The sequence below is a fragment of the Mesoplodon mirus genome (assembly GCF_964341445.2).
Source record: "Mesoplodon mirus genome assembly, chromosome: 7".
Taxonomy (NCBI): domain Eukaryota; kingdom Metazoa; phylum Chordata; class Mammalia; order Artiodactyla; family Ziphiidae; genus Mesoplodon; species Mesoplodon mirus.
In genome coordinates, this window is record NC_138983.1 from 16584104 (window position 1) to 16608965 (window position 24862).

A 24862-nucleotide genomic window follows, 5' to 3' on the forward strand; every position below is an offset into this window, starting at 1 on the left:
TCAAGGCAGTGGCAGACTAAGTCAAATTTCCCCAACGTCTTACTTTTGACAGTTGTTCTGCCTATAAACATGTACTTCTAGTTTCCAGTTATTCTGCTTGTAGACGCTGGCCAGCAAAGCCCAGCCGTGCCCAGCAGAGGTGCCAGCGAGCATGTATTAAAGAAGAATCATGGTTCTTGGCAGAGGATAGGGGCTCTAGGGCCCCCTGGAGAGCACTGAGGACAATGTCTCCTCTGTAACTAGACCTGCCAACAGGGCCGGGCCACAGGCAAGAGGCCACTGGGGCTCAGGCCAGCTTGACTTGTTGACAGCTGCCCCGGCTAACCCAGGTTAGTGAGTCCTTCTTTCTCTCCACACAGCCTGCCCTGAAGAAGTGGCTGCTCATGCTGAATGGTAAAGGTCCTTAACTCTCCTGACAGGTGTTGACTGTGTTTCCTACTTTCTTTTCATGCAGGGGATCTGGGTTGGGCAACAGGTTAGGGTAGATTAAGAGTTTGGCTGATTGCTGGTGGCCCACCTGAGTTGTTCTGTCAGGGGTCCAGCTACCATGTCAGTAACTGTTCCTCCCCTGGGTTGGTTTTCTAATCAAGTACAGACAGGCTAAGAACTGCCAATGTCTATCTCCAAAGCGCTGGAAGTGTCTGGGGGAGAAAGCACTAACAGTTTTCAGTTTTCCTTTCAAACACATACAATTACCTAAAGTAACCAGGAGCCTTCAGGATCAGTGTTGGGGAAATTGGAAAGCAAACTAACCTCGCCAGGCCCCGTGCTACAGGCTTTCATGTATTATTACTCCTTTCACCTCCAGCATATAACACACTGTTTGGTACAAAGATGCTCAGTAAATATTTGTTGAACCCCTGAATGTAACATGATAGATAGTTAATATATCTATTTTAAGAAATGAAAAGGTTGGAAATTCAGGATAAGGTAAGTCAATTTCCTTAAGTTGGACAGCTAATAAGTGGCTAATTCATAACCTGAACCAAGACTGGCCTGAATCAAAATACAATGTTTGTTTCTTAAATCAACACTGTCTGTCTGCTGTACTGTCTTGACCTGGGTAAAGCTATTGGCCAAAATGAACAGTCACAAATTCTTCTGCTTCTTAAAGAACAGCAGGTGACAAAGCGAGAGAGTGGCATGGACATATATACACTCCCAAATGTAAAACAGATAGCTAGTGGGAAGCAGCTGCATAGCACAGGGAGATCAGCTTGGTGCTTTGTGACCACCTAGAGGGGTGGGATAGGGAGGGTGAGAGGGAGGGAGACGCAAGAGGGAAGAGATATGGGAACATATGTGTATGTATAACTGATTCACTTTGTTATAAAGCAGAAACTAACACACCATTGTAAAGCAATTATACTCCAATAAAGATGTAAAAAAAAACCCAAAACAAAACAGAATCCCTGGCCTATAACCACTAGATGCTAATAGTATTCCCCTCCCCACAAGTTGGAACAATCAAAAATGTCTCCAGACATTGCACCAAAAAAAAAAAAAAAAAAAAAAAAAAGAACTAACAGCAGGTCCTGGAAATGGATGCTGGGTAGTAAAAGCCATTCTCCTCCACTACTGAGTTTCTGATCCCAGACCCCAAATATAAGAATAAACAAGCTTACTGAACCACAAAACTCAACACAAGGTCATAACATGCAGAGTGGTTAACTCCTTTCACTCTTTTGTGCAAAAATGTGGATTCTGCAAAGGCAACTATTTAAAAAGTAAAACAAATGAACAATTCTGCAGTTGTAACTCCATCTCTTGGTCTACCCAACAGGGCTTAAATCACGTCTTCCTCCCTCCCAATCTAAGTGCCTTATTTAGTAATTCAGTCATTCATCCGAATAGTTCTGCTCTCAGTTTCTAATTAATTTCAAGATTGATTTCCTTCTGTTCCCTATCACATTTCTCAAAAGGGGAGCCTACATTCACTGACTCTACTTCCTCACTACCAGCTCACACTCTTTAGCCCCATCAACCTATGACATCATTTTTTCCAAAGTCACCAATGACCATTTAATTCCAAGACCACTTCCTAGTCTGCATGTTCCTTGCTCCTCCCTGCTGCCAAGCACTGGAGATGCTGGCTCTCTCCTGGCCTCGCCAGTGGCTGCTTCTCTCTTTTCAGTTCCTCTTTCTGTCTCCTAAGTGTCCGAATTTCTCAAGATTCTGCCCTTGGCTTTTCTTCAATCAACTGCCTTCTCTGGACAGATGTCTTCCAGATCTCCATCTTTGCTTTACTCTTTTTTCTAAAGTTCTAGTTCCATATTTCCAACTGCTTACCCTGTATCTACACCTGCATATACAGAGGGCAAGACCCAAAACTCACCCGCCTGATTGCTCTCCAGCTTCACACGCGATTAAATCTCCTGGCCTCATTAATTACACTGTTAGGTCCAACATTCATCTCCTTCCCTCCCCTAACTGGCGTTCCTCCTAACTGTATTATTTACACTGTTAAAGGTACTACCATTCCTCCTGACTGTCTTGATCAACTGCTTCTCCATAACCTCCCCATACCTGTTCAGCTGGAAATCAAGTGCCAGCTTTTCTCCTTTGGGGGGAAAAAAAATCCCTTGCAATTTAATCCATCCCTTCTTCTCCACACTCAACTTCGTTCAAGCCTTCTAACTGCTCTTCTTTCTTCTGTCTCTTTACCTTCATTCCGTTCTATGCACCACTTCCAAATCAGCCTCAAAACAACACTTTGATCAAGCTACTTCCTATTCAAAAACCTTCTATGGCTTACCAGAGCCTGGAGAAAAAAGCTCAGCTCCTTAATTGGGCATCCAGGGCTCTCTGCAGTTTGGCACTAATGGGCCAGAAGGCTACGCTCTTGCCAAACTGGATATCTTGACTGCTTGCCAAAGGTACCTTGGACCATCCAGTTTCCCTGCCGAGGATCTCCTCTTCTTGCCCAGAGTTGCATCGGTTGGAATCCCAGTGACCTCTGAAGGCTCACTTCAAGTGCCACCTCTTACAAAATTATTCCTAATAATTGACCTAGCAAGAAGTTACTTCTCTTTCCTGCGATCAGGTGTAACATTTTGAGCCTTCCTTATGACACTTACCACATATAGCTTTGGATTTTTACACACACACACACACGTATTAAATATATATACACACATGTGTGTGTACCTGTTATTGTTAATTATAAACTCTGATAAAATCAAGCCTACCAACAACTGGGCAGTTGCCTATTCTATTTTCAAAAGCCTCTTCCCACGAGGAAGCTTCCACATTTCCCATAGTTACTTTCTTCAGTGTTTAATAATAATTATATCTAACTTAAATCTTTCCCACTGCATTTGTTATGATCTCAGTGGTGTTACAGAGGAGTTGTTTAGCTTTAGCATGAACTTTAAGGGCCATTATTAGGTCAACTTTTCTCCATACAATTCCTTTCTTGGACCCTATAACCCCACCATTTTAACTCAGTCCAATCAATAACTAATTGCTTAATGCTATGAAATTCTTCCCAACACAGAATGGGGGTAGGTTTAAGTAACAAGTGCATGTGCTCTAATATAACCATAATTGGTGTCTCTTCCAAATGAGCTATGACAGTTGATGTCACTGTCCTTGACTGGGTAATACTTGATACCAGTGACAGATATTCCCAAAATCAAAATAATATGTTATTTCATATTGATGGTTGGTAAAAGTCATGTCATTTGGGTAAGACATTTATATATGAAAGAGATAAAGAGATTATTTAGAGAGTAAGAGTAAGAAGTATAAGAAGTAAGAGTAAGAAGGAGTAAAGCATTATAGAAGAATCCAGGCCAAGTGAAACAACTCGCTGTACAAAAAAATCCTCCAGGCTCGAAGGACTTTGAAATAGCTGATAGATTTCAGAAATGAATGCCGCAAGCAGATGCATATGAGACCTGTGGAAACCTGAACTAGATATCTCATTCTAATGTCTTTCTCATGACATTCTCTGAATGCATTCTGGTCCCTTGACAACAGTGTTACTGGCTGTCAGAGCTTGCTGTCTTGTGTAAGGGGCTGCCTTTTGGAAGAATTAGGTTTGATTCAGGAGATTCGAAGCTTGGGGACCTTTGGGATACAAGTGAGAACTATTAGGTCTACTCTAAGATTATAAAGGTCTTAAGGGAAGACAGACATCTCCCACTTCTTTTATACTCACCTACAAGGCCCTGTATTACATCCACACAAAGGGGTGCTTACTGACCTACTGAATCGCTATAAAGGGAGTATTTCAGAGCCGCCCTGCTTCTCTCTCTGTAATGTAAGGAGCTGTGCTTTCAATTCTGTTCTTGGTAGGTGTTTCAGTTGTGTCAACAAAGGTAATTTGTCTCTAGTGGGTTTAGTTTGATTCTTTCTAATCAAACTTTCACTGTAACATGGAGATATTACCCTGGAAAACAATCCAGTATTTCTTTGGAATTAACTCGCTTCCACTCGAATGACTGTGGATAGTTAACTGCCTAGTCCACATGGAGAATCTGGCTTCTGGAGCTTAAGGCCGGCTATATTTTTAAGACCCTTCCAGCCATTACAAATTGAGTGAGTAGCATTCCAAATTAATTCTTTGGGTGACCTGGGCTTGAACTAACCCAATTCCCACATGCAAAAGGAGGTGACTAGGGCTACCAGCTGCTGTCCTTATATCTGCAACAAAGTCCCATAAACAGGCCCAAGGCAGGAAATGGGGATCAGAGGCTAGGGCAGACTTTTGGTTAGAGGCTCACTCACCTCTCCACCATGTGTGTCTGGTCTAGCGAAAGCCCGTCGATGGCCGTGCACTCAGGACACTTGAATTTCTTTCGTGGTGTTACCTGCCAGAAGAGCACAAAAATATACTTGGCTGTCCGTGCCAAGGACAATAAAATCACGCTCGTGACACCACTCTCTGCACACTTCTGTTCTATAAGCTGAGATGCCCACTCCCACTGCAGGCACACATGTACACACACATGCCTCACTATTCCTCAATTCAGTTCTGTCTGGCTCGGCCAACAGCAGAACTCACAAGGGCCCAATAAAAAAGGCTTGGAGGGCTTTTGCCTTCTGTAACTGGAAAGAAGTGGTGATGACAAGCTCCTTAATTCTTGTTTAATGACTGTTTTCTCACTGCCAAGGTCCTTGTATAAACACCATTTGTTCTTGCAGCCATAAGGGCGATGAAATACAGCTTCCCATAACTTTCACCGTAACCTTAGTTCCAATAGGCGCTCATTCTCCTTCTTCCAGCTAATGGCAAATGCTATGAGCAGCACCATGCTCTTGAAAATGCCAGGTTATTTTGCAATCCCGTTGAGTCAGGGAAAAAAATCCAATGGTCCTTTGCCCTCTGAATCCTTTTCCCTGACTCTCCCCACCACCCTCCCATATGTTAAACTTTTAATTTTTTTTTTTAGCAAACTCGGGAGGCTGCTATCCTAACCTAGTGAAGATAAGTAACCAGTAGAGAGATGGGAGGGGAAGAAAGCTAGATAACTAAGACCAGGCTAAGAAGCATACAGACCCGAGGAATTACTATCCAGAGTAAGCAGGCACAGCTAAGAACATCTTGAAGCATGTCAAAAAGCAAATTTGGAAATAAGGGGAGTTCCTTTAAAACTAGTTTTGTAATTTACATTCTTTAATTTTCCCCGCAGTGAGCTGTTCACTGAGTTATTTAGAGAGCTAGGGGTTAGGGTAAAGATTGGGTCAAGTCTGAACACATAGTGACTTTTCCTCTTTCCTTAGTCACTTTGGTTTAATCTAGCTTGTCTCATCAATTAATAGCATGAGGAATCATTTGGGGATGCCATACCATGCGTCCAACATAAGCTTCCAGTACAGGAATCTGGCCTAGAAGCATTGCCCATTTTCACATATGGAATTCTAATCCAGAAGGAAAGAAAGATCAAGACGATTCCACTGTTATACAGAAGTGTACTCTCCCTGCATTTCTAGGGGTCTGATTTGAGCAAGATCTACATTTCAGGAACAGACATCTATTACACATACAAACAGCCCCATGTGATCTCAGCTTTTAATATGTTACAGGAGAGGTACTGTTACAAACTGGTAATCACTATCTTAAAATAATGTTTAGGACAACTACAGTTATAATTGTACAAAGTGTACAGTCTTCTCAGCATCTATTAAAAAAAATCAGCTACCTTAAGAAAGATGTAAACGGCATTCTTTAACGAAAAGAACTAGATTCCAAGTCACGTTTGAGAATAAAATTGTATTTTTTAAAAAACACGATTTGTAGATTGACCGCCACAGCCTTTATCTCTGATACTGGAGGTTACAAACTATAACTAAAAAAACCCCTGTATATTCAGACTATACTACTACAAAGCTACAGTAATCAATACAGTATGGTACTGGCACAAAAACAGAAATATAGATCAATGGAACAGGATAGAAAGCCCAGAGACAAACCCACGCACATATGGTCACATTATTTTTGACGAAGGGGGCAAGAATATACAATGGAGAAAAGACATCCTCTTCAATAAGTGGTGCTGGGAAAACTGGACAGCTACATGTAAAAGAATGAAATTAGAACACTCCCTAACACCATACACAAAAATAAACTCAAAATGGATTAAAGACCTAAATGTAAAGCCAGACACTATAAAACTCCGAGAGGAAAACATAGGCAGAACACTCTATGACATAAATCACAGCAAGATCCTTTTGGACCCACCTCCTAGAGAAATGGAAATAAAAACAAAAATAAACAAATAGGACCTAGTGAAACTTAAAAGCTTTTGCACAGCAAAGAAAACCATAAACAAGATGAAAAGACAACCCTCAGAATGGGAGAAAATATTTGCAAACAAAGCAACGGACAAAGGATTAATCTCCAAAATATACAAGCAGTTCATGCAGCTCAGTATCAAAAAAAACAAACAACCCAATCCAAAAATGGGCAGAAGACCAAATAGACATTTCTCCAAAGAAGACATACAGATTGCCAACAAACACATGAAAGGATGCTCAACATCACTAATCATTAAAGAAATGCAAATCAAAACCACAATGAGGTATCACCTCATGCCAGTCAGAATGGCCATCATCAAAAGATCTAGAAACAGTAAATGCTGGAGAGGGTGTGGAGAAAAGGGAACCCTCCTGCACTGTTGGTGGGAATGTAAATTGATACAGCCACTATGGAGAACAATATGGAGGTTCCTTAAAAAACTGAAAACAGAACTACCATACGACCCAGCAATCCCACTACTGGGCATGTACCCTGAGAAAATCATAATTCAGAAAGGTACAGGTACCACAATGTTCACTGCAGCACTGTTTTCAATAGCCAGGACATGGAAGCAACCTAAATGCTCACTGACAGATGAAGGGATAAAGAAGATGTGGCACATATATACAATGGAATATTACTCAGCCATAGAAAGGAATGAAATTGAGTTATTTATAGTGAGGTGGATGGACCTACAGTCTGTCCTACAGAGTGAAGTAAGTCAGAAAGAGAAAAACAGATACCGGATGCTAATGCATATATACGGAATCTAAAAAAAATGATACAGGTGAACCTAGTAGCAGGGCAGGAATAAAGACACAGACGTAGAGAACAGACTTGAGGACACAAGGGGGGAAGCCGAAGTTGGGATGAAGTGAGAGAGTAGCATTGACATATATACACTACCCAATGTAAAATGGATGGCTAGTGGGAAGCTGCTGCATAGCACAGGGAGACCAACTCGATGCTTTGTGACCACCTAGAGGGGTGGGACAGGGAGGGTGGGAGGAAGGCTCAAGAAGGAGGAGATATGGGGATACATGTATACATATAGCTGATTCACTTTGTTGTACAGCAGAAACTAACACAACACTGTAAAGCAATTATACTTCAATAAAGATCTGAAAACAAAAAGAAAGAAAAACCGTATAAAAAGTGTTTAAATCATCAAAGCCTAGCTTCAGTTTCACAATATGGCAGCATCAATCATAGAATCTTAAAGCTAAACGGGAGCTTAAAGTTCATCTATTCCAAGGCTTCATTTATAGTTATGAAAACTTCGGAGACTCAGAGAACCAGAAGCAAGCCCCAGATCGCAACGTAAGTTAGGGCAGAGCTGGTCAAGGATGACTCCTACCTTGATAACAGCTTTCCCTGTGACGTTAGCCACCAGGAAATTCATGGCAATATCTTCACAGTTCATATGAGCATCCACCCAGTTCTTGATGTCCCCAGGCATCTTGTAGGTATACAGGTAATTAAAATACTGCCAGGTGAGACAGAAAAGGAGACACATTCAAATAGCAGTTCCCTGTGGTTGATACACAAAGGGCAACTGAGCCATGGCAGGGGGACAAGCTTTCTCTCGTAAGATTAGTCACAAGCCTGGATCAACAGAAAAGGCAGAGGAAGTATTAGAATGGTTTTTGGTCAGGTGACCAAGTGTCTTTAACACTGTCATTCTTTAAAAAATCACTTATAGTAAGCAGAGGTGTGTACAGTATGGTGTGAAGCCCTTGTAAGATGTAGGCCCTCTGGACTGATTAATATATCATATGTTTAATAAATATTGTTCAGAAACACACTACATACTGATCTTCACTAAATCCTTCCCCCGAGTCACAATGCTCAACCCTGTTTTCCATATTCTTTCTATAGACTGCAGATAGAAACAGATATACTAATGGTGGATTGACATTGCCGACATGTCGTTTTTAAAGTAAAACAAAATAAGGCAATTCTGAAACTACATAACCTATATGTATGAAATAGTACAGAAATTTGTGGGCTAAAAAAAGGTATTTATCAGTCTACCACAAACCCCAAGAATTATAAACCTTATTTATTTATTTATTCTTTGCTAAGAACAAAAACTCATTTCTGGATCTAGAGCCCTGAAAAATATGAGGGCAGCAGTGCTGAGATAACAACACGCAATCAATATAAATACAGCGAAGTCCAATTAACTGTGCTGAGCTGCACAGATCTTTTTCCTGACATCAGTTCCTTATGCCACTGCTGACAATTGACAAGTTATTACTGTTTAATTAAGCCACACACTCCCAGGGAGCACTCCACCATCAAACAGAATATTCTAAAGTCCAGTGCATACCCTTCAATCTCTCCCTTTAATAAAAAAAAAAAGAGTCGAAAACATAGTGACAATTCTAAGAGAAGAAATACAAAAGGCTAAAATACACAAAAGGAATTTCAACCTCAATAGTTATCAAATCAAAGTGAAACAATAAGATCCACTTTCACTTATCAAAATAGCTAAGTTTGATTTTTTTTTAAAATGTTTTTCATACAAGGGAGGGTATGGTAAGATACTTTTGTAGTTTGCTGGTAAGAATGTAAATTGGCACAAACTATATTGAAAACAACCAACAAATATATATATCAAAACCTCCCCCAAATGTTCATAATTCTTCTTCTAGGAATCTATCATAATGATCTTAAGTACAAACGGGTATGAAAATGGATATTGATCATTATTTAAACATTTGATATAAAGCATTATCTAGCAAAAAAAATTAGATACAACCTAAATAACCAATGATAGAGAAACAGTTATACATGATTTATGGAATATTAATATAATGGTATATTAGCAATTATGTTAAGAAGTTGTTTATGAAGAAATGTTAATGATATAAGAAAAAAACTCACAGTATAATGCATGCAAAAAGCAAGCTAATGAGAATATTTACAACTGTCTGTACGTGTGAATTAGTAAATCAAAGAGGCAAACTAGAAAAAACATCTATAGTAGAAAATTTTTCCAAAACCCGTGAAAATTAAGTTGGGCCAAATAAAACGAATATCATACTCTTGGTTTGTCAACTCAGCCCCACTTGCCCCAAGCCTGCCCCCAACTTACCTTGTGATAAAAAGCTGCCCCCGTGAGCACCATGGACACCTCATTGGTCCATTCAGACTCATACTTCCACTTACTCATCTCATGGTCCCAGAGATGCAGGCGACCCGGGTAACCCACCAACCGGTCAGGAAATTCTCGCCAGACCTGAGGACAGAAAAACATCTGCAATCAACTCCCAGTTCAGACAACAACCAAGCACAGTGCTCAGTTCTTTAAACAGTATCGATAGAGTCCCCACATTCAAATCTTCACATACTAAGAGCAGGATTGGCTTCTGAAGACATTTGATCCAACAGATGCTAGTTCTTCTGCCAATATTCAAAGATAGATGTGATTATAATTTCCTCCAAAACTTCCCCGTGCTTGCTTAGAAATTTCGAGTAATGTAGAATAATAGCTTCCTGAATTGGGCCAAGGTAGGTAATCTCTTAACATGTGATTCCACTCTTAATGAACACACAAATGAAGACTAAATGGAACCCTGATTTATAACAAATTTTGATCATTGTGAAAACTTACAAAGTCTCTGTTTCTAAAAAAAAAAAAAAAATCTATATGGAGCACAAAGACATTTTAATGATCTTTTGGAAGCCTCAAGTATACAGAATTTGTCTGATTCTATAATCTGTAACATACTGAAAACAAAAACTTGATTTCCGCATTTGGAAAGGTTCTTAGATATAGCTTTGTTAAACAGAATTTGGTATATGAGGGCGGGGTACTTCCAATACCTTTCCCCATGTATTTCCGTATAATTTAGTTTAACCTTTAAACCATTAACCATTAGTGAATACTGACAATTTACCAGCTGTCCTGGTGCCGCTTCTCAGCACCACGAATCCTCATCCTTGACCAACCTCTAAACAGCAGAGTTCCAGAGGGCCTACTCCTGGCCCCTATTCTCTTCTTTCAATTCTCCCCTCTAAGTAACATCTAGTTTCAATCACTAAATACTGTCTCTACTCTGATGACCTCTAAATGTATGTCTGGCCCGGAACATTTCTGAGACTACCAACTACTTACTTAATATCTTCAACTGGATAAACAATAGGCACCTCAAACTTAACATGTCCAAAGCATAACTCTTGATTCCATATCCTCAGAAAAGCCATTCTCTCTGTCTTTTCCGTCTCAATAAGTCATCTAATCCAACTGCTCAAGCCAAAAGCTAAGAGTCAGCCTTTATTCCTTCCTTTCCCTCTTTTCCCACATCCAGTCCATTACCAAGTCCTACTGGCTTTACTTCTGACTCCCTCTTACCATTTCTGCTACCACTCTCTCTAGCTCAAACCACCATCATTACTCATTACTAGATTACTGTAGGTTACTGGATTACTGTAACAGACTTCCAACTTATTTCTTTGCTTCCACTCTTGCCCCTCCAAACCATCATTTACAGAGCATCACTAAGAGGACCATTCTTAAAAGAACAGTAGGGTATTCTAGACAGGGTAATTCAATCAGTGGGCTCCATCCTATTAATTTATATATTTTTTCATTATATATTTACCCAACACCCCAGTGTCACTGAGTCCAGGAAGGATGCTTTACTGCTTTCCCAAAGGCAGAACCAGTATACTAGTACTCCCCCTTTTTTAGTTTGCTAGGGCTACCTTAAAAAGTGACACAAACGGAGTGGCTTGAAACAACAGAAATCTAGAAATCCAAAATCAAGGTGTTGGCAGGGCCATCGCACCCAGGGGAAGGAGCCTTCCTTGCCTCTTCCCAGCACCTGGGGGTTGGCTGTCAATCTCTGGCATTCCTTGGCTTGTAGATGCGTTGCTCCAAACCTCTGTCTTCACATAGTCTTCTTCCCTCTCTGTGTGTCTCTGTGCCCAAATTTTGCCTTTTTATAAAGATTCCAGTCAAACTGGATTAGGGCCTACCCTAATGATCTCATTTTAACTTAATTACCTCTGAAAAGACCCTATTTCCAAATAAGGTTACTAAGGGTTAGGATTTCGACATACCTGTTTTAGATATGTTCAATCCATAACATCCCCCTACAAAAATCTTTAAAAAACAAAAAATGGCTTCCTATTGACTAAGAATAATAACGAAACTCCTTAGCATGTTCTAAACGGCCTTCCTGCTCTCCAATCTCTCTCATACCACATTCTCCCACAATTCACTGGCTTCCCTGTTCTTTAACTGTGAGTAGACTAGACCTCAAGCCCTCTGCACCTGCTATTTCTTCGATGGAATGTTCCCCCAGCTCTTCAAAAGGCTGGTTCACGCTCATCAGTCAGGTCTCTGCTTAAATGTCACCTACTCTGAGAGGTCTTTCCAGACCTTCCCATCCAAGGTAAATGCTGTCCCCCAACCAGCCACTCTTCATCACGCCCCCTCACCCCATGCTTTTCTTCACCAAACTTTCATTTCTTGAAATTGCACTGGTTATTTACTGTCTACTCACTATCTCTTTTCCTCCCATAGGGTTTAAGCTCCATGAGGCAGAGACTCTGTCTTACTCACTGCAGCCTCCCAAGCACAAAGCACAGTGTCGGCACATGACAGCATTCCATGCACACTTGTTGAATGCACGGGGGGGCAAAATCTCAGCAAGCAAAAAGCTGAGTATGAAAGAAGGGAACCAAAGATCCTTCCTCTCTTCTTCACAGCCAGAGCTAGTATACTTCTTAATGCAGAAAGGAAGTCTGCAACAGTACTGATCACCAGTTACCATTCATAATAATGTGATAGCCTTTGTGTGAGAAGATCACAGTAATAACTCACCATCACTCAAGCACATGTTTTAAATTGCTTTTCCAGCAGCGGGTAAAGGGACATTTGCTGAGTCATTACACTCTCTTGCCCAGGCCTTAAGATCATCCACATGCTTTCATGGGCTGTCTGACCAGGGTCTTGAACGTGGTCTGGAGCTGTGAAAAGAGGTTTCCTTCGTGCGGAACCAGCTCACCTAACAGGCCTCTCCAACCCACAACCTTGGCCTCGTTAACACCATGTTGTAACCAACAGAGTTAATCGGCCACAGGCATCATCATAATAGCTGTAGACAAATGAATCCATGTCAAACATTTCCTCAGATGTTTAATGCTGCTGGTGTGTTCTCTACTCTGGGGTTTGTATTTCAGCAGATTAAAATAATATGATACTATTACAGTTTTATAGAGCCCAGAGCAACAACATAGGCTGTGGGCCATAACTTCTGTCTGGCCTGTGGGCCTGAACACGGCCCACCAAGCGCACAGCCAGGTTCCTTTGCTTGGCACCAAGCACCTGCCTGTTCAAGTCACACCAGGACCACAATCGCCAATCCATCTCAATGGAATTAAAGAGATTTCTGAAGGGCTCCAAGCGCAAGTAACTACACTCAACACCAGTGATGGGCAAGGTGGAGGAGAGGGGGGCAGATGGGGGCATCCATTCAGTTGGCACCTCTGCTGGATGGAAGCTGCATTCCCCCTCCCTGTATTTGAGTCAACACAGCTCTCTAATCTGTGCAAAGGAAGGTTGAATCACTTTCCCAAGGGGTTCTTTTCAAGCCCCCATCTGCAGCAATAATAATAACACTGGATCAGTTTTAGGGTCAAAGGCTGTTGAGATTTCAGTCCTCTTCCTGTTAGCTGAAGCCACTTACCAGACTCCTCTCCAGAGACACTTAATTTGGTAACACTGGGTCACAGAACGCTGAACTACGCTGCTCTGAAAGCATCAGAGGTGTCCCGAATCTCAGATGCCTTTGGAGCCTTCGGTGAGAGCTGTTCCTCAGGCGGGGCCTCTCTGCCCTTGACTTACTCCAGGCAGCTGGATGCAATCAAGATACCATCCTTGTCACTTCATCTATAACTCTGCAGCTGACTGCAGGATCAAAACGGAGTGGAACAGAAGGGGATGGGCCTTCTCTAGCCGAGCCCCGGTGTAGGACGAAGTCGATTATGTACATAGTAAAGCATTTTCCCAGCCAGAAGAGCAAGAACTCGACTTCGACCCCTCCCCTTCCCTCCTCGTTACCCATCTCCCACTCTAATTCAACTTTTTTCTTTTTACTTCAGGGAAATGCTCCGGGGTCAGCCTTTGGTCATTACTAACAGATGCCTTTATATATTGTAGTGCAGGAATTTGAAACTTCACATTATATCCCTATAGTTCTAGTAATAGTGTTCCCAGAGCTACGTTCAAGTCACAAAGCCATCATTCAGTTGTTTGCCTATACTACTGAAGTCCTCCATATATAGCGTCATCTATTTTTAATTGCACACATCTTTTAAGACAGAGACCTACGTCTGTTATAACAAACTCCATGCCTTGGTTAGGGGCTTAGCAATAATTTGAATAGTCCTTACATTTGGGGCCTATTCTACATCACTATTCAAACAGAAATTGTAATAACCTAATACCATCCTAACTCTTTCCTTCCATTCTAATTTTTATAATCTTGGTCCCAACCACCTCTTACCTGGATTATGGAAATATCCTCCTCTCTGGACTCCCAGCTGTGCTCACCCTTCTCTATTTTCAGTTATCTATCCCTTTTTTTTTTTCTTTTTCTTTTTTAAGCTTCCTGAGGTCTTTTGTGTCTTCCCATTACTAGAGGATGAAACTAAGATCTTCTACCTTTTTTTAAAAGGCACAGCAGCCAGCCTTGATTACTGCTTATAGAAAGTACGCGGGGGACGAGGTTAACGTATATCCATGCCTAGCTCTGCCACTGAGGAGTTGTGCCCCAGACCTACTCAAGCTGCCCTGCTTCCATTCTGCCCTCTGCAAAATGAGGGGTTGGATTAAATGACCTCTAATGAACTTTTAGGCCTAAATTCTTATATCTTCTTCCTCACTGACCTATTTCCAAGGAAACGAATTCAGCAACTGTGATCAGTTGCTGGCCTGCATTATTTTTACTTTGTTTAAAATGCCACACCCATACGGGTACCCAATAAATGTTCCTGAAAAGAGGATATAATGCATTATATTCTAAGCCAGCTTAGAGTGCATATGAAACTCAGGGTGTGTGCTAACCACAGTCAGATTCAGGAAACAGACTGGGGGTGGGGTGGGGGAGGGAGAAGGTGAAATAACAGGTGGCGCCCATCTGGGATGTCCGATTAGGAGATCACGGGCTAGCTCCAGGAGGAAAGGAACTCTCTGAAGTGGCTGCTACAGTCATCACACTTTCAAAGGCATAGTTCCCACAGGGATATTGCTACTGGGTGAGAGGGTTGCCACATGTATCAGGATTCATGAATCAAGAGATGGACTAAGAAGTGGTGAGGGAAACGGGGGTGGGGGGGGGTGGAGAAGGGGCAGAACATGGACGCAAGGTACCCAGACTGGGCCAGGGTTCATTCCTCTCCTTGCACATGCCCCCTAGGTTTTGTTGATCCCTAACCATCAAAGTGGAACAGAACGCTGTGACCCAGCCCAAGCCCTGCGGCCACATGCGAGGGTCAGTCGTGGCAGAGTTGCAAGGAACCCAGCTTGCAGACGCCTTTGAGTTAGTGGCCGTCCTTCCCGTCAGGACTGTCTTGCGTGCTGCCCAGATGGGAAAGGAGGAGCTGGCTGCGGTCCAATTTCTAGCTGGTTTCCACAGAGAAGCCAGTTATCGGATTCACTCTCAGCCCTCTGGGAACAAAGCTCACCTTTTATATTTGGAATTTCCTGAAATGAAGTGGAATGGAGGGACTGATTGGCTTCATTTTCAGCTCATGCTTTTAATTACAATGGTGGTTGGTAGTTTTTGTCAAGGGGGTGCTTTGCAAAAAGCCAAAGAGCTTTTACCCATGCCTGGGACACAATTAAATGCTAATGCTCGGCATCTAGAGCAAGGGAGCCCAAAGTTGTCATCTGGAGTGCCCTAATGCTGATTGGTTTTGACAAATACATGTACACGCTGCATTATGTATTAAGATTTACCTGTTACATCACTTCAGTCTGCCCCAGAGACCTTTCCAACCCAAGGCGGGGTTCTGCTTAAAATTAGCCAAACAGGAAACGCCCCATCATGGGAAGGCTCCTGGGGTTTTGGCAGCAATCCTATTTGCCCCAGTCTGGCTGGAGGTTAGTGCCCTGGCGCTGGGGCACATGACTGCCACTCCTCTCAAGTTCTCTCTTCAGGCCTGGGGCAGTGATGAAGGTAGGGAGACGGACAAGGACTGGCCACAGCTGGTAGAGGAGCATGTGCGTTAAACCTTTCACGGGTACCACTGTTAGGAAGACACCACTGAAGAGGTTGCTCTAAGACATCTGCCATCTCACCAGACGGCAGAAACACAGGCCTTCGGTGGATGGTAAGAAGAGACTCACACTCCGGCAGTGTGAGCTGCGGACCGCCGCCCACGCTGACTCAGGGGTCACTTGGAAGGCGGAGATCATTTGGTCCAGTCCCCTCACTGGACAGATGGGAAAACTGAAGGCTGGACAAGAAGCGCTGTCCAGAGGTCACACTGCTAGGTCATGCCTAACTCCCCGTCCAGCCTCTGCTCACGAAGTCCTGTGATTTCCCACTCTCCTGATTCTAAAAAGCACCTCCTCTCCCCACACTCAGGCCCTCACTTGTCAAACAAAGAGGTCAGATGACGGGGTTTAAAGTCACAGTGTCAGTGTGCTCAGCTGTGTGCAGTTGCTGGCAGAGATGGTTAAGGGTCCTACACACATGCGAATGACCGAGGTGGGGAACAGAATGGGGGAGCGAGAGGCAGTGGGGAAAACGACAAAACCTTTTGCTCCCCTCAGCATCCATCTTCTGAAAGCCGAAGGCTCTTCATGAACGTGGTTTCCATTGAGCAGAGAAAGCCACGTGCTCACACTGTTAAAGGAAGGAAGTCCCATCAGCTGTGTGGCAAACGAGTGAGACGCCACTTAGGACACCGAGGGCCTACTGGAACCTTGTAATCCGGGAGGCTCTGGGGCAGGGAAGGAAGGACAAGCAAAAAGCAGCTGAACAAAAGATTAAACTCAGCTACTATTTTTCATGAGGCAATGAATCTCCTGAGAGATGATAAAGAAGGGAAGGAGAGACATGAGTTTGAGGGGATGGGAGGAGGCAGAGATGGGTCAGGATCAGGTCACGGGCTTTCTAATTTCGTGCTCCTTAAGACCCACTAAACGTGAAATCATTTTTATTTCCATAACCTCAACTCCAGTGGGGGTGATACTGTTTCTAAGTCTGGTCCCAGGGGATTGTTTAATGACGTTAAAAGAAGAATAGTGATCATAAGCCAAATGGCTATTCCCTTTAAATCCTGCACAAGGTAGTAAAAGAGACTTCAGCTTTTATAAATAACCATTACCATCAAAATTTCAACTTGACCTTGGTGAGCCTCGATTTGACTGACTGGAGACCAAAGATATCAGCTCTGTCCAGCAGAAAGGAAGTAACTCTCCTTACTTCACATCACTGCTCTGCCCTATCACTCACAGATGCTACTGCAGAACTGGTCAGGTTTTCTTACTGTGCAAAGGGAGGAAATGGCATTCACCACAAACTGCAATCCTGGCTGACTCTGAAGCATAAATGTGGTTCCAAAACGATTCTTTAACGAGTTAATTAATCGGAGTGCCCTATATGTGTGCTTAAACTCCATAACCTCTTGGTGGAAAATCAAGAAGCAGAGGAACTCTTTTTAAATCACTTATTTATTTGTATCCCATCTACTTCAAAAAAAAAGATTTGGGATGGCCTACAACAGAAGGCAAAAACTAGAATAAAGTCCAAACTATCAAAACAGATGATGCCCTCAATAACATTTCTTTAAAGATCCAGAGATTCCACCTATCTTAAAAATATTAATCCTAGACTTCCCTGGTGGCACGGTGGTTAAGAATCCGCCTGCCAATGTAGGGGACATGGGTTCAAGCCCTGGTCCGGGAAGATCCCACATGCCACGGAGCAATGAAGCCTGTGCGCCACAACTGCTGAGCCTGTGCTCTAGAGCCAGGGGGCCACAACTGCCGAAGCCTGCATGCCTAGAGCCTGTGCTCCACAACAAGAGAAGCCACCACAATGAGAAGCCCATGCACTGCAAGGAAGAGTAGCCCTCGCTCGCCGCAACTAGAGAAGGCCCGCACGCAGCAATGAAGACCCAACACAGCCATAAATAAATAAATAAATAGATAGATAGATAGATAGATAAATAAATTTTAAAAATATTAATCCTGCTGTCAAGTTCTAGAAAGGCAACCCAACAGCAAGCTGAAGTCACAGTCTAGGGATGGAGAGATTTGGGTGTTCCTATTTATTAATTCATTTACACATTCAACTCTTACTTTCTGAGCTCCCACTATTTTTTTTTTTTAAATTTTATTTATTTATGGTTGTGTTGGTTCTTTGCCTCTGTGCAAGGGCCTTCTCCAGTTGCGGCAAGCGGAGGCCACTCCTCATCGCGGTGCGTGGGCCTCTCACTATCAGGGCCTCTCTTGTTGCGGAGCACAGGCTCCAGACGCGCAGGCTCAGTAATTGTGGCTTTCGGGGCTAGTTGCTCTGCAGCATGTGGGATCCTCCCAGACCAGGGCTCGAACCGGTGTCCCCTGCTTTGGCAGGCAGATTCTCAACCACTGCGCCTCCAGGGAAGCCCTCCCACTATTTTTTAACTAAACATTTTATTTTGAGATAACTGTAGATTCAAAAGTAGTTGTAAGAAAGAATGCAGAGGGAGACTGTGTACTCTTTACCCAGTTCCTCCCAATGGTAACATCTTGCAAAACTATAGTGTGACGTAACATGATATTCACACTGACACAGTGAAGATTCTGAGCATTTCCATCAGCATGAGGGTCCCTCTTGTTGACCTTTTATAGACTCTCCCTATCCAGGTACCTTCTGACAACTGCTAATCTGTTCTCTATTTCTACAATTTCATAATTTCAAGAAGGCTATGTATCAATGGAATCATACAATACTTAACCTTTCGGGATTAGCTTTTTTCCCACACAGCATAATTCCCCAGAGATTCATCTAAATTGCTCTGTATATCAACAGTTTGGTCCTTTTCATTGTTGAGTAATATTCCGTGGTGTGGATGGACCAGTTTGTTTAACCATTCACCCCCTAAAGGATATCTGGGCTAATTCATTTTTTGGCACTACAAACAAAGCTGCTACGAACATTTGCATACAGGTTTTTGTGTGGGCATAAATTTTACTGCCTCTGGAATAAATGCCCGAGTGCAACTGTGGTTGCACTCATGTGGTAGTTGCATGCTTAGTTTTATAAGAAATGGCCAAAACTGTTTTTCCAGAGTGGCTGTACCATTTTACATTCCTACCAGTAATGTATGAGAGACCCAGTTTCTCTGCATCTTCACCAGCATTTGGTGTTGTGACTATTTTATTTAAAATTTTAGCCATTCTGATAGGTGTATATAATTCTGGTTTTAATCTTTAATGGTTAATGATGTCTAACATCTTTTCACGTGCTTTTTGCCATCTGTATATACTCTTCAGTGAAATAACTGCTCCTGTCCTTTGCGCATTTTCTAATTGGATTGTTTGTCTTTTGCTGTTCAGTTTTGAGAGTTATATATCCTAGATGCTACCCCTTTGTTGGATATGTTGTTTACAAATATTTTCCCTCAGTCTGCAGCTTGTCTTTTAATCCTCTTCACAAGGCCTTTCACAGAGCATAAGTTTGTTGGGTTTTTTTTTTTTTTTTTTGCAGTATGCCGGCCTCTCACTGTTGTGGCCTCTCCCGTTGCGGAGCACAGGCTCCGGACGCGCAGGCTCAGCGGCCATGGCTCACGGGCCCAGCCGCTCCACAGCACGTGGGATCTTCCCGGACTGGGGCACGAACCCGTGTCCCCTGCATTGGCAGGCAGACTCTCAACCACTGTGCCACCAGGGAAGCCCCAGAGCATAAGTTTTCAATGTTGATGAGGTCCAATTTATCAACTTTTCCTTTTATGAATCACGCTCCTCTTTGTCTAGCCCTAGATCCTGAAGATTTTTCTCCTTAAGTTTTTTTCCTGAAGGTTTCATACTTTTACGTTTTATATGTTTAAGCCCATGATTCACTTCCAGTTAATTTTTCTGTAAGGTGTGAGGTTTAGGTCAAGGTTAAAGTTTTGCCTCTGGATGTCCAATTTGTCTAGCACCATGCATCAGCAGAGCTGTCTTTCTTCCACTGTACTGCGTTTGCACCTCTGGTCAAAAATCAGTTGCCCCCAACTATTTTTTAGGGACTGTCTTACACTTCAGAGTGAATACAAAAATAAAGATATATCTTGTTACTAAGGCGCTTACCACTGAGAAAATCTAATGACATATGCATAAATAGCTAGAGATGAAAGAAAGCAAGGATGCAGGAAAAAGTACAAAAAGAGTTAAGTCGGGGTTGGGAAAGCAGGGAATAAGGAGAAAGCTTCATGGATTTCATTTTAAGAGGATAAAGGAAAAGGAAGCTAAATTACAAAGTTAGGGCTGAGATCCCTATTGCCCCCAACCAGGTAAATAATTAGTACAAAATTTTACTCTTTGCTCTCTGTTTAAGCAGGCCAGCAAGGAGAAAACCAGAGTTCTCCCTCTGAGTACAAAATACAGAATCATTTAAACTTTGAAAAACTCCTTATAATTTCACTCATAGAAATTATATATAAAAAACCTCCATATCCAATCACATTAAGTTCACTCAATCAATAAATATTTACTGAGCACCCACTATGTGTCAAGCACTAGGCATAGAGTAGTAAACCAGGCAAACACAATCCTGTCTGAATGGACCAAGCTAAAAAGGGGGGTTTGTCAATCCAGCCCCAGATCTACGCCACAGATGTAATTAGTGGCCTCGGTTATAAGAAGTTAGCCCTTTCCTGCCCCTTGCAGGAGCAGAGTGTCAACATGTGATCAGGACCTCTGCCCCACCCCTCAAGTCTTCAGCCCCAACTCCAGAGGCTGGATGGGAACCTAGAAATTTTGCTTTTAAAGGTTGACAAGTTTTGATCTAAAGCAGCCAACAGATAGTAACAAATATACTGCAATCACGATTAACCCTACGCACCAATTTTGGAGCAGCAAGAAATAAATCTGACCTAAGAGGTGAGTTGTAAATATCACACTGATGAGCTCACCTTGTTTTCTTGAGATTCATTCTCCCAGGTGTGACATTTTTAAGGTTTGGGGACTACTCCGTTCCTTTAAAGTTTTCTTTCTTTCTATTCTTCCAAAACAGGGAATTGCTATGTCTAGTTCAATAGCAACCACCAACCACTGTCTTAAACTCACGATTTTGCAAGCAATTTTACAAGTGGCAATGAACGGTGTGGCTTCACACTTGGGCGCCACACCACAGAATTCTGCTCCAAAAGCTGCAGGCTCTGCCCTCCTGAGAGAGCTGCAGGGGGAGTTCAGGGCCTGGATACTGCCAGGATGGCTTTCATTTCCCCTGGTCCCATGCCAAGTCCTGCCCACACGCCTCCTTTAAGCATCCCTATGAAAATCAAGGCAGATAAGCAGCCCATGCAAGACAAATTCCCCCTATTCCCGAATCATAAACCGAATCCTGAAACTCCGGATTCCTGGAGAGGCCAAAGCCTGTAATCACTCCCAAAGAGACAACAGGCAGGTTTTGGAACAATAACCCGTAAACGTATGGATCCTCTCAGGGCTGGAATATCATGGCAGTTATCTCCTTTTGAATGGGGGAGGGAAAGTATGCATTCTTTAAACCATCAAGTGTACCAACACCTCTTTAAAATAACTACCCACATTACAAGCATTCATTCTTGAGGCACAGAGCTCCGGGGCCAGGTGGGTCTGCTGGTGCTGCGGACAAGAAGGGTGGTGAGGTGCGGCGGGGGGCGCACAGCGGGGGGAGTGGGGAGGTCAGGAGAGCTCTTTCCTCACCAGCACCGCCCGACAAAATAAGTGCTTATGGAAAACTGCAAATCCAACTCACCTGACTTCTGTGGGACGGGAGTCTGTGAGGAGGAGACACCCTTCAACGGAGACCCCTGATGTACCAGCGGGCAGCAGCCTCCCTCTTTGGAATAAGGAGCGCGAGTCCCACATTTGATGTTTCATTAATGGCTAGGCAAACAAATTCTGAGCTTGCTGTTTTAATTTGCTCAGTGGGGAAGGAAAAAGTGTCACTCTATTGTAATTCCCAACTGGGTGCTTTTTTAAACCATCAGATGTTATTTCAATGTTCAGCAGACATATTCGATTTCCTTTCCTTAATATTTGTTTGACTTACCCTCCGATGGGGACTGGGTGCTTTAGAAAAGTTCCGAGAGGTCAAACCTCACTGCAGCTTCTCTCAGCACCTCCGTGGGCCCCGGCCTGCCACTCGGGGTCCGCTTTCAGCAGCTCGTGCTCAGAGCGGCACACATGAACTATTCTCCCTCCAGGCCCCTCGAGTCTGGGCAGGTGTAAATCAGTGCAAGCTGGAGATAGGACAGACCTATCAGAGGATTCAGTCTCCCACAGGCTGGAAACAGGGAGCCTGAAGCGATGTGGAGAAGACCCCAGGGAGGTAATTCTCTAGGAAGAATGACTCCCCTCTGACCACAGTCTTCCTCATGCCTCCTGTGAGGGGAGCTCTGACTGTACCTCGTGGGCAAGGACACTCACAGGATGAGCTGTCCGGCCTGCTCCCTCTCCTCAAAACAGCAGTCTCTATAAAGGCAACTCTTCATGTACTTAAGAAAAGGGAGAAAAATGGAAGTAAAGAGAGACAGATGTCCTTTCCATAGTCCACACTATTGATCTGTATGATGGCCAGGCCCAGGAAAGAGACTCAGAGGGGAACTGTCACTCACTCAGATGTACTACACAAGGCTCAAAGAGAGCTTCCAGCCATCAGCTTCTTCAGATCCTAAACAAAGAAGGCACTGCAAGTCCTAGACAATTTTTAGTGTTCAAAAAGCTCAGCTTTGACAAAATGGTTCTATAGCTACTGTAAAGCCTTAGCGTAGACCCAGCACAAATGCTGATCCCGAACAGCTCTGACAAGGTTTGATTTTGCGCATGCCCAAGACAGGCCCGGCTCCTTGAGACAGCCGGTGCCTGCAGCCATGTGGACCGACACCTGTGCCGGCTCCACGGTACACTGCTGCTACAGTCCATCATCCAGAGAGGAGAAGGAAACACCCAAATTCCCAGTCTTTCCAGGCAGCCACTGGGTCAGGCCGTGTGAAGGCTCAAGGATCTGAGTCAGCTGAGAGGCCAAGGAACAGAAATCTATGGCCCTGGTTCTCACTGAAGGCCAAGGCACTTCCAGTAGTTAGGTTATCTGCTGCAGGGATGCCCCTTGCGTTTGGGCCCTCCTTTAGGGACGTTTCATTTTTATCAGTGTTGGCTATGAGAACCCAGTTTCTCGGTGCTCTAGGTGAAACCAAAGAGTGTAAGCCTGTTGTAGGGCCCATGGCAGGATGAGACAGGTGGTTCCATGTACGGTAAAGAAAACCCGCCCTGGATTCCCAACAACCCTGAGCACAATTTCAGATCTAGGACTCTGGGACTTTAAAATCTAGAAAGGAAAGCAGCCAGTTCCCTATCAGAAGGATCATAACCACAAGTCTGTGAGAAACAATCTTGAGACCCAGTCCAAGACCTGGTATCTGTGGCACTTTCACTGGCAGACGGCTCAGAGAGGGACAAACAGAAGGACAGAGACAACCTATTTTCTTTTTTAAAAGTTACCCACTAGCTTTTTAAAAAAGGTTACTATTAAGTCTAATTCTAAGATAGGTGTTTCCATCTTTCTGCTCTTCTAGTGAGAAGAGAGAAAGTGGGATAGTTTATTTAGAATCACAGAATACATCATCTCTCCCCCTCTCCCTGGATGAATACATTTAGCTCTAAATTTTACTAATTCTGTTTAAAATGTAACTGTTATATAGAGTCTCAGCTCTGGAATACTCCAGTTAGCCAAGCTCCCTCACTACCAATCAAATCTGAGCTATGACTGAGCTCACCTTTCCTTTCTTGGTTCTTCAATCCAGATGAACATTAAGCTTATAGGTTTTCCACTACCATTATCTAACTGGCTTTCCCTGTCTTCAGTCTGTCATCTCTAATTCATCCTGTGATCTGACTGCCTGGACCATATACCTCTTTGCAAACCTACGACACCTCTTCACCACCTTCGACTTTTCAGCTGACCTCTTAGCCTGTCCATCAGCTGGCCCTATATGGCTGAACCAACCTAGCTTCCAACGTCAACCCAAACACAAGTTCCGCCTCCATCACATCAACTGGCCTGTGACTCCCCCGTGCGACCACACGTACCCAGCTCGTTCTAACTTGGGTTGCCTTTCATCTTGGTGCTTCCTATAGCAGGAAAACGCACTCAGAGGTGGTTTCACGTTCTCATGAAAAAAAGTAGGGCATTCCATGCTATTTTGCTGTCTTCTCATGATTCTTTACTTGCCATTAGCTTGGGGAGTTGTGAACAACATACAACAAATAAATTATCATAATTTATTAGCACCCAAGAGGGTTCACCAGCCGCTACCACCTACGGGACGCACAGGCAGTAAAAGAAAGGCATCAGCATTGTGTGCACCTAACAACATACAGTTGCTCTTAGTCAATTCCCATCCCCACATGAAGGACTGATTTTATAACCAGTGTTATTAGCCAAGAGTGTTTCACATCTCTCAGGTGAAAAATGTTCAACACTTAAGGGCTACTAATAATTTTTTATGGTTGGAAATGAGGATCAAAGTACGAAAGGAAAAATAAATTCCTGGGTTCATACATCCAGCCAAGTCTGCTGCATGGCCCATTTTCTACCACATGTTTTAAACGGCCTCTCTTAAAGGCGGGGGAGGGGAGGAGGAACAAGTTGCGTTTTATTTCCCAGCTCTTTAGGTCTGAAATAAAAGCAGACAGACTTGGGGGGAAAAAAATCAAACATTCAAGTAACACTATACACTGCTACTGTTCCCCCAGGAGCTCCTTGCAAATGAGTATCAAGAACTCAATAGATACTTTCCTGGTAAAATACATAAACAGATAAATAAATTATCCCAGGCTGAAAAGAATCTCCACATCTGGTAGCTCACTAGAGCTTGTCAAACAAGTCAGAAACACGCAGGGCCAGAGAAGATCATTCTTTCGCTCCT

At 43.2% G+C, this 24862-nt stretch overlaps 1 protein-coding gene across 3 annotated transcripts in view; it reads right to left on the reverse strand.

Moving 5' to 3' along the window:
* Positions 1 to 24862, reverse strand: part of EXT2 (exostosin glycosyltransferase 2) — a 135115-nt gene that overhangs the window by 2732 nt on the left and 107521 nt on the right. For all 3 annotated transcript variants that reach the window (XM_082628826.1, XM_082628825.1, XM_082628824.1), the window contains 3 exons: positions 9843 to 9986; positions 8100 to 8228; positions 4732 to 4814 (listed from right to left, as the gene is read on the reverse strand). In XM_082628826.1, coding sequence (XP_082484952.1) covers positions 4732 to 4814; positions 8100 to 8228; positions 9843 to 9986 — 356 coding nt within the window. The remainder of the gene's footprint in view (positions 1 to 4731; positions 4815 to 8099; positions 8229 to 9842; positions 9987 to 24862) is intronic.